The sequence below is a fragment of the Eurosta solidaginis genome, chromosome 4 (genome assembly GCF_040869045.1).
Source record: "Eurosta solidaginis isolate ZX-2024a chromosome 4, ASM4086904v1, whole genome shotgun sequence".
Taxonomy (NCBI): Eukaryota; Metazoa; Arthropoda; class Insecta; order Diptera; family Tephritidae; genus Eurosta; species Eurosta solidaginis.
The window spans coordinates 252,688,408-252,708,542 of record NC_090322.1 but is presented as its reverse complement, the minus strand read 5'-3'; the positions used below and the strand labels follow the sequence as shown (position 1 = coordinate 252,708,542).

Sequence of the window (20,135 nt, the reverse complement as noted above, 5' to 3'; positions counted from 1 at the left end):
TTTTACTGCAAGAGGCCATTAAGGTATCGGTATTTACTATGAGAGGTATGGTACATGTAAGAGCGGACAGGTCAACAAACAGTCCACCACTAAAAATAAAGAGTGTTGATGATTTGCAGCAGTTTCGCTAGAGTTGTATTTAATATAGTAATGGTATGTTGTCGTTTCTGTTTTGTATATATATATTTTGTAAGTGTAGTTAAACTCAGTCACTGTGAGGTATCTTTACTTCGGTTTATTTGTAATTATCTTGGGGTTGCTTTTAACTTATGCTATATAAATGATTCTAAACAGTGGAATGAATAGCATTGGTGAAAATAGTCTTGCACTTTTAAATATCATGTGCAGTAGACAAAAAGGATTTAATGTTGTACATTTTAATGCACGAAGTCTGAATTATGAGAAAATGGATCTGGTTAGGAGAACGTTTGAGCGGTCGTCTGTGGATGTTATTTGCGTATCTGAGACCTGGTTTAGATATGACTTAAGAGACGCACACTTTGAAATAGAGGGCTATAAATTATATCGAAATGATAGACTTAATAGAAAGGGTGGAGGAGTGGCGGTGTACTGCAAATCTCATCTGAAGACTCGCATAGTTTCCATTCTGTTGAGAGTACAACTGAGTTTGTACTTATTGAAGTGTCTAGTTCTGCGTCAAAAATCCTTGTGTCATGCGTGTATAATCCTAATAGGTGTTCTAGTGTAAGTGATTTTTGTAGCATGCTATCTGCTTTCACAGTTGACTTTGATAATATCGTTGTGTGTGGTGACTTTAATGTTAATATGTTATGTCGTGACATGTATAGCTCCCGTCTGTTGGACGATGTGTCTGGTGTTGGTCTTTCTTTAGTTAACTCATCAGTACCAACAAGGTTCGCGAATAACTGTTGTCCTAGTCTGCTTGATTATTTCTTTGTCTCCGATCCGTCCTCCGTTTTAAAATTTGACCAAATATCATTTATCTCTGACCATGATTTAATTTTTTGTTCGTTTGATTTTGACTTTGACCAGCATAATTCATTACCTGTTACATATAGCTTCCCTGACTATCGCTCGCTTAACCTTAACAGCTTGACTGCTGACATATCTCGTGTTTACTGGGTCGATTGCTGGAGTTTATCTGATGTGAATGATAAACTCAAATTTTTAAATGAAACGGTACTCACTCTTTACTATGCCCATGTACCAATGCGTTGTTTTCAAAGAAAATCGTCCTCGTGCCCATGGTTCAACACAACTGTTCGTACTATGATTAAAAAACGCAGCAAGGCCTATGCAGTGTGGAAAAAGAATCGGATAGATTTGAACTGGCATACCTATAAGAATGTTCGAAATGAAACTACTGCCGTTATCAAACGTGAAAAACGCAAGTATTTTGGTAAAATGTTAAATTACGAGCTGCCAAATAATGTCCTCTGGCGTAATTTAAGAAACCTTCGTGTGTATGCTAAAGATAATTCAAATTGTTCCCTTAACCCTGATGGGCTTAATGATGTATTTGTAAATCGTACTTCCTCACCCAGCGCCAACATTTCCCAGCACATACCCTATCCACCTGCATCGGTTCAGCAATTTGAATTTTGTGCCGTCTCGGAGATTGATGTTGCAAGATGTGTTTGTAAGATCCGCTCAAGCGCGATTGGTGCTGATGGAATCCCGCTAAAATTTCTAAAAATAATTCGTCCTCATATTTTGCCAACCCTAACACATATCATCGACCATTGTATTACAACTTCGTGCTTCCCTGATGCATGGAAGCTCGCAATCATTCTTCCGGTAGCTAAAAATAGAAGTGCTAGTAGTCCGTCTGATTTTCGTCCCATAAGCATCCTTCCCGCTCTATCGAAGACCCTTGAGTCCCTGTTATCTGAACAAATCCACTCGCATATAACTGTATACAAATTGCTTTCACCGATGCAGTCGGGTTTTAGATCTAAGCACAGCTGCGCCACAGCTGTTATAAAAATTCTGGATGACATACGTCTATCCTATGACAAAAATCAATTAACATTGTTGTGTATGCTCGATTTTTCAAAGGCATTTGAATCAGTTAGCCATAGTTTGCTATGTATGAAGCTGAAAGCCTACTTCGGATTTAGTGACTCTGCGGTAAAATTAATGATGAGCTACTTGGGGGGTAGAGCGCAGCGTGTTAAGGTTGGATCGGAAATATCTGACATTAGGCCATTGCTCGCTTGTGTAGCCCAAGGTTCTATATTGGCACCGCTATTATTTTGTCTATTTATAAATGACATCTTCAGCTCCTGCCAGCATGCGCAGATACATGCCTACGCAGATGATATCCAGATCTATATGTCAGCGATGCAGGGCCAAGCCTCTGAACTTCGTGCCAAGTTTAACAGTGACCTGTCATCCTTATCCCATTGGGCATCTACGAATCTCCTTGCTCTTCACAGAGCTAAATCGTATGTACTTCCCATTTCAAAAAAGCATATTAACTTTCAGGATCTACCAAATCTTTACATTAATGTTAACTGTCTGAAATATGTTTCTAAAGCGACGAATCTGGGCTTCGTCATAAATTCTAATCTGTCCTGTGTTGATCACGTTAATTCTGTCATCAGTAAAGTTTACTATACCCTACGAAACTTAAGAGTATCGGCGGCCTTTACCCCGCTAGAAATAAGGAGAAAGCTGGCTATACAATTAATATTGCCAAGTATTTGTTATGCGGGATGTGTATACAGCAAACTAGATTCCAAGTCTGCACACAAAATTGATGTAGCCTTCAATCATGTAACGCGATATGTTTTTGGCTTAGCAAGATTTGACCATGTATCTGAATGGAGGACTCGTTTGTTGGGTTGTGAGGTCTCTGATTACCTTAGAGCGAGGAACTGCATTTTCCTTTATCGTATTATGGCAGATAAAGTGCCCAGTTACTTATATAACAAGTTGACTCTCTCGCAGTCTGCTCGCATATGTGACATAATTTTACCAAACTACAATTATTTGAACTCTGCAAGGCTATTCTTTGTCAATGCTATCCGCATATGGAACTCCATCCCGAACTCAATTCGCAATAGCTTAAGTAAAGGCAACTTTAAGAATGTTATATATTCGTTCTTTCGTCAATGAATGTCTTGATTTGAAACTGAGTTTACCTACATATCTTCTAGTCAATTATTATTATTATTATCTTAAGTATTCTGGTACCCAACTAGCAATTCTGTTTATGAAAATGGCTTACTGTATATTTAGATATAACCGATTTTAATACTAAGTTCGTTTTTATTTTCCTAATTGTTTTTCGTAAGCGTTCGTAAGCGTTGGGAGCGAATATTTGCTAACGTTAAACTTTTCTTTTTTTTCTTTATGAATTGTAGTGAGCATATTCTGTTATAAATCTGTTTTGGTTTCCATCATATATTATTTTATATACCTTAAATATGTTAGGTTAATGTGTTAAATTTAAAACTTGAATGTTTTATTATTATCCTGTTATTTAATGTCTGTTGTACTATAAAAGATCACACATGATCTTATTGTACTAATATATATTTCTTTTAATAAATGAAATGAAATGAAAAATGATATTTCACTTATCAAGTTTTATTGTAAGAGGAAATGGGGAGACATTTTTTTTAAACGGGCGGTGCCACGTGTTATGTAGAAAAGTAATTTATCCGAAATAAAATGTACAATTGAAGCTTACGCTGAGAATATGTGACCCGGCCTATGAAAAGGTGGCTTATGACTCAAAAAAGAAACAGCTGTTAAAGATAAACAATGCATTTCTTCGTAGTTTATCTTTTGCATAATTTTTTTTTTGTTATAAGCTAACTTTTCCTAGGCCGGGTCACATATAATGTTTGGTTACACCCGAACTTAGACACCTTAACTTATTTTTTTGAACATGTCATGTAGCGACATATGTGTTTTACGTACTGTAAATTAGTGTTTAAAATCCAGGTGCGGAGCAATTATGCACTTATATATGTTTTTGGCTTTAGATTTCGGTTGGTAATATGAAACGTTTTCAAACGATTTCGATTAAAGTTTTGGTTTTTAAATATGCTAAAGTTTTAATTTAAGTTTGGTGAATGTAAATGTTAGTTTTTACATACCCTTATGAAATTCCATACTGGACAACGCGTTATGCTTCCATCTGGTACCCATAACGTCTTTTCAAATGGTGTTTCCTTAATAACTCTCTTTCCGATTTCGATAACCTCACCGGTCGTTATTGGGCAAATTTTCGAAGCTGCACAGTTAATCACCTCCAATTCATTATTTTCTTGGTCGCTGTAAATGAAATTAAAATGACAACTCATGTGGCAATCTTTAAATATAGTAGACCTTTGCATATATAATTATTACCTTTCTTCAGTAGCCTTACGATAGGTTGCAATCAGCATAGCACGGACAACAACATCTACCGGCACAAAATCCGATATAATATTTGGTTCGGCGCAGCTTGTACGGAAAATACCAATACCACATGCGACTAACATGCCAATGGGGCCATTGAAATTATCTACCCAACCAGGTACGGGTTCTTCAATCGATGAAACGACTGCAGAAATTATTCATAAATACAAAAATAAAAATCAAGTAATTTAAAAGTTTTCTGACGTCCTCAATATTAATAGCACAAATTACGAGAGACATGGAACAAGGACATTCTTGGTATTAAAAAATTCAGACTTAATGAACTGCTTCAGGTTTCTTACCTATAGATGGCCGAAAAATAACGACAGGCAAACGATCCTTGTATTCGGCAATAATTTGCTCAGATAAACTTTTCGTAAATGTGTACGTATTTGGCTGGAAATCACTGTATCTAAAATATTTTATAGGGTTTCAATATGGTTGCACAATTTTTGACAGCCAGTTTATTATTTAAACAGCACGATACTCCCTTATTGAAACACCCTTAATATTGTTTTTCTAAGTTACCACTTACTTTAAATTTAAAATATTCAGTGATTCCATATCGTATGTCTCTGCCAGCTTAATAGTTGTACGCCAATCGGCATAAGATGGATAAATCTAAAATAAAGTTATTGATAAAATTCCAATGTATGTGCAATGTACATATATGTACAATATTTCTTATAGAAAATAAAGAATTTATACCTTTTCTTCGACAACATGTCTATTGGGATAACAGTATGTGGTGGATACATGCATGAAAACCTTAAGATTTTTTATGGTCTCCGCAATTTTGATAAGCTCATAAGTGCCGCGTGTATTCATCAGTATTGCATCGCGCAAATCATCATCAAATCTACAAATATTTAAATTTAAAGCCACAAATTTCAATTTTTGTCTTGCCCAGGCATCTTTATTTACCCTTAACTTACTCTCTCGTCGTCTAACTTTGCCTTCATAGTACAAACCCCAATAAACATTTCCCTTCAATCTCAATTTGAGACGCATTTGAGATCTAACGTTTTTCTCAAATCTGAAATATTTGCTTTCAAAAAGTTGTTAATAACGTTCTCAAACTAAAAGGCACATTGAAAATATGAAATTTTCTCTGGCTCTCAAATTTAGAAATTTTATTTTCTCTAGCCCTTCTCAAGCATTACCCGAACTTAACGAAATGCTCCTCTAAAACGTTTTTGATTTTGTAATTTTTACACATTGATTAAGATCATGAAACAAAAAATTGTCATTATAAGTTGACACCTTACTATTATACTCCAAATAACTTTTCTTACATAAAAGATATGTCCCTTCTTTCCTTTTACCAGATTTTGCAGTGAAATAACCTTAAAGAAGAGACATCACTAGTGTATATGTAGTTGCACTTTACTTACCGCACACTGGCCGCTGAGTGATAAATTATATTAACATTTTGCAATCGCTTCAGATCGGCTTCACTGATACCGAGTCCTAGTTCGCTACAATCGCCTGCAATGGCATGCACTTTTTGAAAGTTTTCTGGCTGTTCATCCCTCAATCTATCAAATAGTTTCGACTTCAAAATATGACATAAACGTTCGTCTATACTTTTGCCCTTTTTCGGACGCATCAAAACGTAAATGGCTGCAACATTTGGGCATGAGCGAAGAATTTTCTCAATTAAACCTTTTCCAATAAATCCTATGAAATAAAGTAAGTTAAAATTTCAATTATACCGCGATTTCGAACATCTTGAGACTTGACCCCATAAGTCCTGAATTAGAGTAGGCACAGGAAAGATAAAGTCATTTCTTTACAAACGAAAGTCGAGCTCTACTTACTACTACTGGCTTATCGTACCCACCCGAAGATGCTCCACCCTATACGTCATTCGAATTGGAACCTTCCTATGGAGGTAGAAGGACGAGGTCCTCTCCTGTTGAGAAACACAATGTGGAGAACTATCTACGATCCCCTGGAGTTTCCAATTGGCGTCATGTCGAAAAAAGTATTCGAGCTATTTGCGAGTCAAGCAAGTGTCGAAGAAGATTTTAGTCAAGATCTTAACGTAATCGTAAGATTTAGGATAACGAGGCGAAATCATCGCATTTCTCCCTCCCTTTGTTAGAATGAAGCTAAAATACTTCAACTAGGATTTTATTCATTCCAAGAAAACAACAAGAAGTTTGTAAATTGTTAGGTTTTCAGCCGCTGCAATTTGAATAATACCTATATGACACTACTTTATTTTCTCTTATATTTTTTGTCGCCCTCCCTCCTAATATGGTTTCAGTACTGGTGCAAGTGTGTAAACTATCCCAATAGACATTTCTAGAAAAGTTTTTAAAAGTAATTTGAAGTAAACCTGCTGTGTTATATGACCCACGCAGCATTTAGGTGATTCAATTTTGAATTTCCCCACATATCAATACAATTTGATTACTCTTTCTGACTAAATAATGAGTTATCTTACAATTAAACAAAAAAAATAATCAAATATGAATAGTTTTGATGATGAATAACTAAAAAGCATTTTTCGATCACTTTTTGGAATCATTTTTGAAGTCCTTTAATGACTAAATTTTAATATTTCATAAAAACCAACAAAAAGAATAATCCAATATGCTTACCTTTGATGATCAAAAACTGAATATAGTTTTTCAATCACATTTTGGAATTATATTTGAATCAAATGTGTTTACTTTAGGTGATCCAAAATTTATAATCGTTTTTCAATATTAGAAACACTAAGGTGTACTGCCATCTCTAAGCGGATGCTGGGCAGTGACGTGAATTCACATCAATAATTCAATCATTGTGTCTACACATACACGTACACGCAGCGGAGAGGCAACGCACAGACACATGCAGATATCTTTTCTGAGGTGCTCCTAAAGGTATGCAATTGTAATTGTGGAAGTGTCGCTCACACATACAAGCGCATGGGGTATGAGAGAAGCTATAAAAATTGTACATCTGTAGTTGTAGCTGAGAAATTTATAACTAACTAGTAAGTTCTGGAATTAGAAAAGCCTAGAAATATACAACAAGGAAATCGGACAGTATAAAAGAGCGGCAACAGTAGAAGCGAGAAGTCAGTTTAATTTGAGCTATCAATCAGTTTGGTTGATAAGCAAGCTAGTTGCAAAGTATAAGTGTTATTGTGAAGTACTTTAATAAAGGCCATTTTTCCATTATTCAATATTGGAGTTATTTATTCAACAGTTTAGTGATTCGAACTTATCAGAAGGGCAAATAAGAGGATTTGCAAGTAAATTCGTTACAATTGGTGTCAGAAGAGGAATTGTTGAATAAATTCCGAAAATTGGGAATACAACTTGGACATGGCAAAGTTGATTGAATTGATGATCCAGCAACTGAAGGAGGAGTTGGAATTCAGTGGATTGGCTACTTTTGGCGATAAATCCCAGCTACAAAAACGACTAAGTGCAGCTATGATATTTGCAGGAATCATCAATGCTGAGGAGTATGTCTTTCATCGCTTCCCAAGGCAGTCGGTTCTATGTACCGGAGCGACTCGAGATTTTTCCCGACCAAGTACTGTCATTTCAGTGTGACCCCATTTAATTTGTTTCGTTCCTCCCACAAATTGTCATCCTCCCAGCAGCTCCTTGCAGCAGGACTGCTCCATACTCTCTTACTCCGGGAAGGCATCGAATCCAATCCGAGTCCGTCTCCTGACCCCGGTCCTGAGAAATGGTTTTGCTGCATCTGCCGGAAAAGAATTTTTTTAGGACGGCCATACTCTGTTCAGTGTGTCTCGTGCAAGGGAGGCTTGCATCGGACAGGTTGTTCTGGGCTTGATCCCAAAACCCTTTATAAATCTTTTGTGGCTCCTTGCTGTTCACGCCCAGGGGCGTCCCGTAGTCTACGCTTAAGCGCCCCCCCCCTCCCCCCCACTACCTTCCAGCAGCCCCGCTGCTCAGCAAGCCACAACAAGTACCCGCTGCTGCTCGCGCCCCACGGCGCCAACAACTCAAACAGCTGATACCACTCATAACTACTACCTTCGTAGTAGAGTTGGTAGCAATGCTGAGCATCGGCCCCTGCACCCGTCTTTTCCCCCCTCTTTTCCGGCAGCAATCGTGCAGGTCAGGGAAACAGACTCTTAGTCCCTACCTCCGTTTGCACCGTCTGCCAGCACAGAATATATAGGTTTGCGACATCCGCCCAATGCAGCTCCTGCCTTGGGTTGTGCCACTTTCCTAGATGTTCTGGTGTCCGCGACGGCAACCCCCCGACGGGTTTCATCGCGCCATGTTGCCAGGTCGCAAACCTAAATCAACCGGGTACCCCAATGCTTGCCCAAGGACGCCCAATCGCAGGGCCACAACAGCAATTGCGTCCTGGCCTTCCACAACCCAGGCGTAGTCACCTGTCACTTACCCCCAGAGTGGCGGCGTCTCCCCTTATGCACTTCAGAATTCTGCAGTTCAACTGTAATGGACTAACTGGGAACATTACGGAGATATTCGATTTCATGAAGCGGCTCAACATCCGCATTGCTGCGATTCAAGAGACTAAACTCACAGCAAGATCTGCATTGCAGACCTGCTCTGGGTATAATGTCCACAGGAAAGACCGCGAGGGCGGAAATGGAGGCGGCCTCGCGTTTATCATACACCGCTCTGTGCAGTATTATATATTTGATCCTGGCATCGACCGCAGGGACAATGTCTTAGAACGTCAAGGCCTATCTGTCCGGTCAGGCGATGCAAACCTAGAAATCATCAACATCTACATCTCTTCTGCCACCTGTTGCCCCAGTGGATACCGCCCTAATATCAGGGCCTTACTCACTGGCAACAATCGCATTATCTTAGGCGATTTCAATGCCCATCATGATCTATGGCATTCAAACTTGCGGGCGGACAGTAGGGGTGAGATGTTGGCGGATCAAATAGAAGAAACGACGTTCTGCACAATAAACGGAGACGCCCCCACACGTATGGTAGGAAGCTGTCACAGCTCGCCAGATATCTCAATCGTGAGCGCAGAACTCGTAAACTGCGTCAACTGGCAGCCGATGGTAACATTGGCATCCGACCACCTACCCATACTTATTTCGCTCGAGCGTACCGCCGACTTCATCGTCACTGAAAAACGCACATTCATAAACTTCAAAAAAGGAAAGTGGGAAGAATATAAATCCTTTACAGACAACCGCTTTGCTGCCCTCCCTATCCCGACTGATGCCCGCCAAGGGGAGAGTACATTCCGTAAGGTCATTGAATCCGCCTCGGCACGTTTCATTCCCGCCGGGAGAATTCCCGAAATCCGGCCCACCTCCCGGCGGAGGCCGCAAACTTAGCGAGAGAACGTGACCTTATAAGACAGCTTGATCCAGACGACCCCCAAATAAGGGATATAAACCAACGCATCAGATTGCCTGTGGATGAACATAAGCGGGCGAAATGGGAGGAGCACCTAAGAGGTTGTAACCTCTCTACCGGTGTGGGTAAACTTTGGTCCACCACGGCATAGCCATGCCGATGCTTAAAAGCCTAGGGAAAGAAGGTTTCAAATATTTAGCGCATGTCTTCAACCTGTCTCTTTCAACCTTTGTCATACCCGAGAAATGGAAAATGGCCAAGGTGGTCCCGCTACTAAAGCCTGGGAAACCAGCTAACATAGGTGAGTCGTATCGTCCGATATCTCTCCTATCGCCAGTGGCAAAGACTCTTGAAGCCATTTTGCTCCCTTATTTCCAAGCAAATTTGCAGCTAGCCCCTCATCAGCATGGCTTCAGAAAACTCCATAGCACTACCACCACGCTAAATGCCATTAGCACCCAGATAAATTGCGGTTTAAATCAATACCCCCACCATAGAACAGTACTCGTAGCGCTAGACCTATCAAAAGCTTTTGATACGGTCAACCATGGCTCGTTACTGCAAGTATGGAAGGGTCTACCCTTCCCCCATGTCTTAAAAGGTGGACCGCAAATTATCTGGGTGGTCGGCAAGCATCGGTGCAATTTAGAAACGAAACATCAAAACCAAAGAGAATTAAACAAGGGGTGCCACAGGGTGGTGTCCTATCCCCACTTTTGTTTAATTTCTACATATCTAAGCTACCTTCACCACCGGAAGGAATCACAATCGTTTCCTACGCCGATGACTGCACAATAATGGCCACAGGCCCAGGCCGAAAGATCGATGCGCTATGCAATAAAATAAACGCCTACCTCCCTGATCTCTCCAGTTTTTTCGCCTCGCGAAACCTGGCATTATCACCGACTAAATCTTCGGCGACCTTATTTACAACATGGACGTCCCAAATGTCGACCATTTTGAACATCCACGTCGATGGCACTACGCTACCGACTGTCCTACACCCCAAACTCTTGGGTGTGACGTTTGATCAGGATCTACATTTTGGTGAACACGCAGCCGCAATTGTTCCGAGAATTCAGAGCCGTAAAAAATCCTCAAATCCCTCGCTGGCAATACCTGGGGAAAAGATAAAGAAACGCTCATAACTACATACAAAGCAATTAGAAAGCCGATTACGTGCTATGCGTCACCCATATGGTCGCCAAGCCTAAAAATTACCCACTGGAAGAAACTACAGGCCTGCCAAAATACTGCTCTCAGAATCGCCACGGGCTGTCTTCTTATGTCCCCAGAACACCATCTGCATAATGAGGCGAGAATACTCCCCATCAAGGAGAGAAATGAGATGCTGACCAAACAGTTCCTGTTAAATACCCAGAAACCTGGGCATCCCAACAGACATCTGATTGATGAACCAGCACCGCCCAGGGGCTTAAGGAGTAATCTCCGTAAACATTTTGAGGAAATACGGCACCTGAGAACCCAGCCGTATGAAGTGAAAAAACACAAGCAGGTCCTTGGTGAACTCCATAAACAGGCTTCGGACCTTTATGCCGGGATCGCGGAAGAGGAACGCATACTCCCCAGGGAAACGCGTGTCACTCTTGCTCAACTTCGTTCTGGATACTGTAACAGGTTAAACTCTTACCTATCCAGAATCAACCCCGACATACAAAATGTATGCCCCGCTTGCAATGTGTCACCACATGACACATGACATGGCGTCGCAAATGTTATCTCAATTGGAAGAACAGAAGACATAAATGTCATCTCAGCTGGAAGGTATCAGGTATCATCGCAGCTCTTTGCGAAACTGGAAGAGCAGGATGCAAAAATTTTACAACTCGAGGACAAAATTGATGCCGAGATAGAAGCGTTGAAAGGTCTTATGCAACAGTTACAACTAAATCGCCCAGCTGTTCCAGCGAGCAATCCGAAGGTAAAAACTCCATCTTTTGACGGCTCTGTTCCTTTCGAGGTATTCAAGATTCAATTTGAGAAGACGTCAGCAGTGAACAACTGGAATGCTGAAGATAAAGTGGCTGCTCTATTCGTAGCATTGAAGGGGCCAGCAGCCGAAATCCTACAGACGATTCCCGAAGGAGAGCGGAACAACTATGAAGCATTGATGGCCGCTGTCGAGAGACGTTATGGAAGCGAGCATAGAAAACAGATATACCAAATTGAGTTGCAAAACCGTTACCAAAAAGCAAATGAGACATTACAGGAGTTTGCTTCGGATGTTGAAAGGTTGGCTCATTTGGCAAATGCGGACGCACCCGTGGAGTACACTGAGAGGGTAAAAATCCAGAGTTTTATAAATGGCATACGGGACGTAGAAACGAAGCGAGCGACATATGCAAACCCAAAACCCACATTTGCAGAAACGGTATCCCATGCACTGACTCAGGAAATAGGGTCACTTTTGAATAAGCCCGTATACAAAGCTCATCGCGTGGAAGCAGAAAGGCCAGATTGGGTATACACAATTTTGGAAGCACTTAAGGGGTTACAACAGAAAAATGCCGGCGTTATGAAGTGTTTCAAGTGCGGTAACCCAAGTCACATTGCACGTCATTGCAGCACCGGTCCTGGTAGTTCCAACTTGGGTGGCCGTAAACGCAAAACGGGAGGAGATGAGCAATAGCGTGCAAGATGTAAAAATCGAGAGCTAGCTCCAGCTGTTGAATGTCCTGTGATATCTGTCTCGCAAATTGGAAAAAAATCGAATAGTCTTAACGTCAGAGGAAATGTGGATGGCAAAGAACGTGTACTGACTGTCGATACGGGCGCATCTCATTCCTTGATCCGATCAGATTAGGTCAACAGGAGAGTAAAGCCATTACCTGGAGCAAGATTGCGTGCGATTACTGGCGAGTATAACCAAGTCCAGGGAGAAGTGGTATGTGAAGTCTTAATTGGGGAGGTCATGGTTCTACACAAATTCGTTGTGGCAGAGCTCGTTGATGAAGTCATATTGGCAGTGGATTTCTTAGTTGACTATGACATCAGGATCGATATGCAGAGAAGGATTATGCAGTATAAGAACCAGGATGTGCCACTTAACTTCAGTTTGGAAAAAGGGTTCAGCAGTAAGCGAGTGCTAGTGGAGGAGATTCGACAGAGACCACGAAAGTCAAGGAAAGTAGATCGAGCAAAGGTTGATGGAACAAATGGACCAAACAAATCAAAACCGAAGGTACCTGTGAGAGAAACACTGGCATTGAAAAGCCCTAACGGACGCACTAAAACGACTGAAAGAATTTTTCAGAAAGAATGCAAGGGTGGTTTCAAGCCAGCGCGCACTACTGTTGTGAAACGTCAAGACGATACTGATGATGCAAAGCCAATCCGTCAAGTGCAAGCTCTACGAAGTGGTTCATTGGCCAAACAAGATTTGGTACTGTTATACAACCCTCACCGGCGGAAAGGTGTTCCATCCAAGATTCGGTGCAGTTGGGAAGGCCCGTACAAAGTTGTGAAGAAGATCAGTGATACCATCTACCTCATACAAACCATTGGGAAACCACGGAGTAGAAGAGTGGTACATTTGGAGATGCTAGTGGCGTTTAGATCGGGAGATTTGTCTGATCGGGACGATCAGACTAATACTGTTTTCACACAGACGGCTTATTGAATAATAAAGGCAGTTTTCTACATTAAGACGCTTATTGAGCTCAATCTTCCCTACAAAATTCGAATCTATAATTATTTCATTAGTAGCTAATCGAATGCCCAATGAAGTCAAAAGCACAATGCAACTCTGTTGGGAGCGTTCAGTTTCTTAGTTTTTGGTGTGTTCAGTGCTTAAAAATGTCATTTGTCAAAGTAAATGTCATTGTCTGCATGGCGGAACGATACCAGGTGGCCGCATCGAACTGCTGACTATAACCTTTTTTTATTTGATTTGATACATCAACTTCCGGCGCAGTACGATTTTGACATTTGTCCTGCGAATTTACAAAAACAAAGTACATGGAATTCTTATTTATGTATGTAGGTATGTCACCATGCTGCCACCCTGTATCGTTCCACCATGATTGTCTTTCATGTAGCATTGACATTTTATTCGCTTGACATTTCATCCTTCATACTAATCGAGCAGTTACTTCTGTGTGAAAGCAAAAAATTTACGATTTCATTAGAAGGTGAAATGAGATCATTAAGTTTCTGTGTGAAAACAGTATTAGGTGGAGGGCAGTGTTACGAATATTAGAAACACTGACGTGAATTCACATCAATAATTCAATCATTATGTCTACACATACACGTACACGCAGCGGAGAGGCAACGCACAGACACATGCAGATATCTTATCTGAGGTGCTCTTAAAGGTATGCAATTGTAATTGTGGAAGTGTCGCTCACACATACAAGCGCATGGGGTATGAGAGACGCTATAAAAATTGTACATCTGTAGTTGTAGCTGGGAAATTTATAACTAACTAGTAAGTTCTGGAATTAGAAAAGCCTAGCAATATGCAACAAGGAAATCGGACAGTATAAAAGAGCGGCAACAGTAGAAGCGAGAAGTCAGTTTCATTTGAGCTAACAATCAGTTTGGTTGTTAAGCAAGCTAGTTGCAAAGTATAAGTGTTATTGTGAAGTACTTTAACAAAGGCCATTTTTCCATTATTCAATATTCGAACTTAGCAGAAGGGCAAATAAGAGGATTTGCAAGTAAGTTCGTTACAATATATTTGTTGACTGAATAATGAATTTTATACTTGTTGAAATTTTAATTTTCATTAAAAAATTTATTTTGTTCACATTCACATATTTTTTCAAACATGAAGATAAAAAAAAATATATAAAAATTTTATTATTTATGCAAAAGATATTCTTCAAGACAAAAAATAATGTAATGCTGCTCGTGACCGAAGATTTCCCCAACCATTTCTCCCCTTCAGTTTCCCAGAAAATACATAATGATTGGACAATACATAGGTTGTGAGCTATTTTAATCCCAGGTAAGTGAAACTATCTTCACATACCTGGATACGGCTTCAACATCCCATATCGTATCCGTATTTTAAGATGCAGAGGATAATGCTGATGTTGGGTGTTGTAGTCGCAGGTGTATATCGGTCAAGTTTGTTTGCGAGTTAGCTGTGGTTCGAATAGCTCACTTTCGCATGATTTCTTCTCCTGATGAAATAGAATTATTATGTAGTATCCTATTTTGAATAAGATATGAAGAATAAATGCATTATAATGGCATTCAAAAATGATTCAAAAATATCAACCAAAACGATTGAAATATATTCACGAATATGATCAGAAAATGACTGTGAAAAGCTCAATTTTACAATGATATCAAATATTAATAAAAAGCGTTTCGAAATAGGAATCATAAACGATTATTCAAGAATAATCACATTTATGGTACATTTTTCTCCCGACGATACGTTAACCCTTTCACGTCTAGGGGAAACACTTTTTCCAAGAAAAAATTGGTGGATTTCGGTACAGTATTTTATGGAAAATTTTTTTTTGTGAATGAGCATCAACAAAGAACGGGTATTCCCCCATAATGTTTTAAACGTACTACGATTATGGCCAGTCAAAAACGCGAATAAAGTCAACGAATTTTCGAAGAGTGTGCTCCGTACAATTTATCGCAATTTAATCGTTTTTTTGTATTTAATCTCTATTGTTTTGTTAATTGGTAAGTATAGAACTAAGATCTAGTCAAATTTATCTTATTATTCGTGTAAAAGCATATAAAAATGTAAAATTTTCGTTAGGGAAACATTTTTCCCTGTAGACCACAAGTGGAATATTTGAATTCAATTTTACTGATTATAAATTCGTGTTTATTTATTCGTTCGCACTAATTACAGCTGAAATGTCTGCAAAAAGGGTCAGAGAATTTCACCTTAAAGAAATCGAGATTATGGAAATACTAATGGCTGACAATAGCGATGGAGAAGATGAGTTGGTATTAGATGAAGAAGACCAAGCATTTATTGGTCAGGATGTTGACGACGGTGTTGATATAGTTGAAATTGCAAATGCTAAAGAAGAGCAGCATGGAGGTCGCTCAGAAGAAACTATAATAACGACTTCTGAATACCACGTTCCCATTTTCCGATGGAGAAAGAACTTATATGTGCCCAGTACCTTTGAAGAAAGCGATTATGAGTTCGGTCGCATAAATGTATTCCCTACAGCAAAATGTAACTCCGTTTGATATTTTTATGGAAATTACAAGGTTAGATTCGTGAGTTCAGAAAATACTGGTTCCAGAAAGTATCAGATATGTCGAGCAAGGGGGAAGGGTATTCAGTACTGATGGTTCAGAAATTAAGGCTTTTTTAGGTATGAACTTCGTCATGAGCTACCACGTGTTACCGAAGTTTAGAAGTTATTGGTCCACTGACGAAGACATGGGGGTTCCTTTTATGGCTAATGTTATGCCAAGAACAAGGTTTGAACAAATACGCCAAAACTTGCATTTCAGTAACAATGATATTCAGTCGCAGTTTAGTGATAGAGCGTATAAAGTTAGACTTATAACCGAACATTTTAATGATTGCTTTCAAAAGGCCATTAATAATTCAAAGCAACAATCAATAGATGAGCATATGAATACGTTCAAAGGCCATGGCGTGATGAAGCAATACGTAAAAAAAAACACCCATAAGATGGGGATTTAAAATGTGGTGCAGGACTGAGGCGACCACAGGCTATCTCTTCGAATTCGATCTATATATGGGCAGGAAAACAAATACCGAAGTAGGGTTGGGAGATTCCGTTATTTTGAAGTTATCACAGCAGCTAAATGGTCTTGGTTGTGAAGTATATTTTGACAATTTTTTTAATTCTCCTGACTTGCAATTTAAATTAAAACAAAAGAACATAAGAGCTTGTGGCACTGTGAGAGTAAACAGGAAAAACGTACCAAAAACTTTGCCATTGGACAAAAATATGATGAGAGGAGAAATCTATTCTGACAGCTTTCAGGGAATATCGTTTATCAAATTGATGGACACAAAATCCGTACATATGTTGTCAAATTTTATTTCACCGGTCGAAACAAGTGAGGTAAAGAGGAGGAAGGCCGGATCGGCAGAAAGGATTAGTGTTACCTGCCCAGAGATGGTTATGTGGTACCATAAATGTATGGGCGGCGTTGATTTGATGGACCAGAGAAAGGTCTGTTATGAGGTCGACCGCAAAGTAAAAATAAAATATTATTTGCGTTTATTTTTCGATATTATGGACATAGCTCTGAACAACTCATATACAATTTACGCAAAGCTTCATTCAGGAAACTGCTGTGAAGGGTCGCTCTTGACCAGCTTAGCATTTCGGCAAAACATTGCTCGGAGCCTTATAAATCTATTTACTTGTCGACAGCGCTCAAGGCCAACGACAGTAACCAAAGAAAAAACCAGGCTGGGTGTAAAACGGAATTTACCACATCAAAATATGCAAAAAGCAGAAAATATGAAGAGAAGTGCAAATTGCGCTAAGAAAAGAATTGCAACGTACACCTCTGCTTTACCACCAAAAGAAACTGCTTTGCCGAATATCACACATGACTTATGTATGGACTCAAATTTTTGTGTTTTTATGAATTTTTTTTCCACTATTGAACAAATAATCACAAAAGAAAATGAAGTTGCTTTATTAAATTTGTATTCCCATTCACGCCCATAGGGAAATATATTTCCCATTGAATTCCAAAAAAAACTAAGTACTGTATTTTAACTTTTTATTATTTATTATCAGTTTTGCCTCCATATTAACTAAATAAAGCAGTTATATAACAAAATTTACTATTAGTTTACTTATGGTCCTGTAAGGGTTAATTTTCGAACAGAAAATGCTTTTAAATTTCAACTTTTTTAATCATCTTGGGGTATGATATTTAAATATTTTTTGATCAAAATTTTCAAAAAATGCTTTTTTTTCTGAAAAAGCTTATTAAAAATATACTTTGCTTATTACCAAAACTAACGAAATACCAAAAAATACCATGATGAAATGAATATTCAAGTGTACCCATCCCGTTAGCGTTCTCCCTTATTCTGACAAGTTCGGCATTCACAATTTATTTGTCTATCATACATAACTATCTACTACGATCGGAGTAGACTGTCTCAAACTGGTCATGAGACAACAAAGATCACCTGAGAACCACTGGAATTGAAAGATTCGAATCCCCAAACAAAATTAAAAAAGAGAAGAAATAGCCAGATGTAATTTAAAGCTACTATATACTACATGCATATAAAAATTCATGAACAGAGCGAATCACAGAAATACAGACACTAAAATTATAATTTACGATTAGAATTACAAATCATGAAAAACACATGGCAATAAGTCACATATTGAAACTTAAGGAAAAAATCTTTGTGCTACGGGTTTTTACTTTGCGACATGTGTTATGTGCTTAGGCACGTCTTAATGTTGCAAGTATATTACCCTTATACATTTGTTAACCTGGCGCTTTAAGAGGCAATGTAAAAGTCCTCTTGCCACCAATTAGAATTGGAAGATTCAATTCCCAAAACAGGGGGAAAAAATACAACCTAGTGCATTAAAAACAAATGAGCCAGTTTGTATTTCGATAGATTTTTTTGACATTCGACGGTTTTTTCTTTATTTTTTCTGAAAATGAAAATTTTGTTTTTAGTTTGAAAATTTTGTGCATAAAAACACAACTAAGATCAACTTTCTTATGACCATCACAGACCGAATTAATTTTCCCGTGTTATTTGCATTGTTTTTATTGTTAGAATGTTGATGAAACAATGAGATTTAAAACATAAACAAAAACAAGTCAAACTCATAAATTTTGGGGGGATAGTGGTCTCGATTTCTCATGGTACAAATTGTTTTATATTTTGAAGCTCCGATAAAGTTTCATCAGTTTTTTTAGCTTGGAATCCAAGACAAAATAAAGTAGAGTCATATATGTATGTATAACAGCCCTTTTTCAAATTTAGTTTAGTAGCACCAAAAAGTATTCTCCAGTTTTCTTTTTCTTTGCGAGATATTCTACCTTGCTAAACAAGTTTTGGACTTCATCATCTAAATAAATTTTCTTTTGGTATTACATGTATGATCACAACTTACCTGAACCACCGGTAATAAAAATTTCCTGCTTTTCGAAAAACTCTGAGATTAACATAATTATCTGAAAATAAATATTATAAATATGAATTACTTATTTTACACCAACACGACTGTCGAGTGTCAACTGTAAAGCCCTTTTTGAAGATAAGTTGTCTTAGTAATCACAGCAAAAAAGCGAGAAAAGGAAAAGAAGTCCCACGGATAACAATCCTAACACGCTAGAGGTAGGCTAAGTCGAAAAGGACTTCAAAAGCCGTAGAGCATAGGGGCGAGTGGAGGACTCAGACGTCACCACGAAGGTGTTAGAGAGGATCAACAGGCAAATGGTGCTGCGAGTGGCACAGAGGAACACCCAGCACAGCATTTACGCCTCGCGAAAAGAAGTCCCGTGGATATCAATCGTAATTTTCAAGAAGCGCAGGGGGGGGGGGGGGAGGGTTAAAGAGATCGCGAAAGCCTTTAACGCAAAGGGCAATAAAAGGACGTAGACGTCGAAACGAAGGTGAGGAGGGCGAAAACAGCCCAATTCAACACAATACAGTGGCGTCGAGCGAACTCCTCCTAAACCTTGAGGAGGGTTCGTTCGATGTGGCGCTGATCCAGGAGCCATGGCTCTCACCGGGAGGAAAGGTTTTTAGGCCGACCTTCTCTTCCAATTTTCGTCGTGCTCCTTTTAATTTTTTCTACAAATTGGAGAGACGGGACCTATTTGTTTTATGCCGACTCCGAACTGCATCTGCAAAGCAGGTGAGTTTTCACTGAGAGCTTGGCAGAAATACACGCGGAGTGCTTGCCAAACACTACCAAGGGGCAACCCAGCTTAGACAAATTTTCTTATAATTGAAAAACCTACTTTCTAAAATTTTGATGTTGCTTTGCCTGGGGCGGATTGAATACAACTGGCAACAAATCCGAGCTACAATCACGACTACGGGAAGCTATGGAATCTGCAAGAATCGATGTTGATGAACACACTTTTCATCCTGATTTGGAAGAGTCGGCAACTAAAATGGCGGAGAAGATACAGACTCCGAATCCATTGGCAAGTGTAGACAATAACGCGATACTAGCAGTGCTGAAGCAAATTTCGTCACAAATATCAACCTATATGTCAGCACAGCTCGAAGTACAGGGCACACGTTTAACATCCAAGATGGAAGAACAAAAGACAAATATAATATCTCAACTGGAGGAATAGAAGACATATATGGCATCCAAATTTGAAGCACAGGAGGAGCGCTTATCATTGCAGGTGGCGCAAATGTCTTCGCAGTTAGAAGCATATGAAGCAAGGGTATCATCAAAACTGGAAGCG

General features: G+C 39.2%; 1 protein-coding gene across 4 annotated transcripts in view; it reads right to left on the bottom strand.

Annotated features, from left to right (window-relative positions):
• LOC137251326 (putative fatty acyl-CoA reductase CG5065) overlaps positions 1-20,135 on the bottom strand; it is a 30,916-nt gene that overhangs the window by 4,384 nt on the left and 6,397 nt on the right. For 2 of the 4 annotated variants that reach the window (XM_067785695.1, XM_067785697.1), the window contains exons 2-7: positions 5,790-6,075; positions 5,104-5,254; positions 4,931-5,016; positions 4,698-4,807; positions 4,345-4,540; positions 4,092-4,269 (exon numbers count right to left, since the gene is read on the bottom strand). In XM_067785695.1, the coding sequence (XP_067641796.1) occupies positions 4,092-4,269; positions 4,345-4,540; positions 4,698-4,807; positions 4,931-5,016; positions 5,104-5,254; positions 5,790-6,004 (936 nt within the window). In that variant the 5' untranslated portion in view covers positions 6,005-6,075. Of the gene's footprint in view, positions 1-4,091; positions 4,270-4,344; positions 4,541-4,697; positions 4,808-4,930; positions 5,017-5,103; positions 5,255-5,789; positions 6,076-6,215; positions 6,824-18,820; positions 18,882-20,135 lie in introns of those variants that run through there. The other 2 variants (XM_067785694.1, XM_067785696.1) reach the window with 2 other exon arrangements.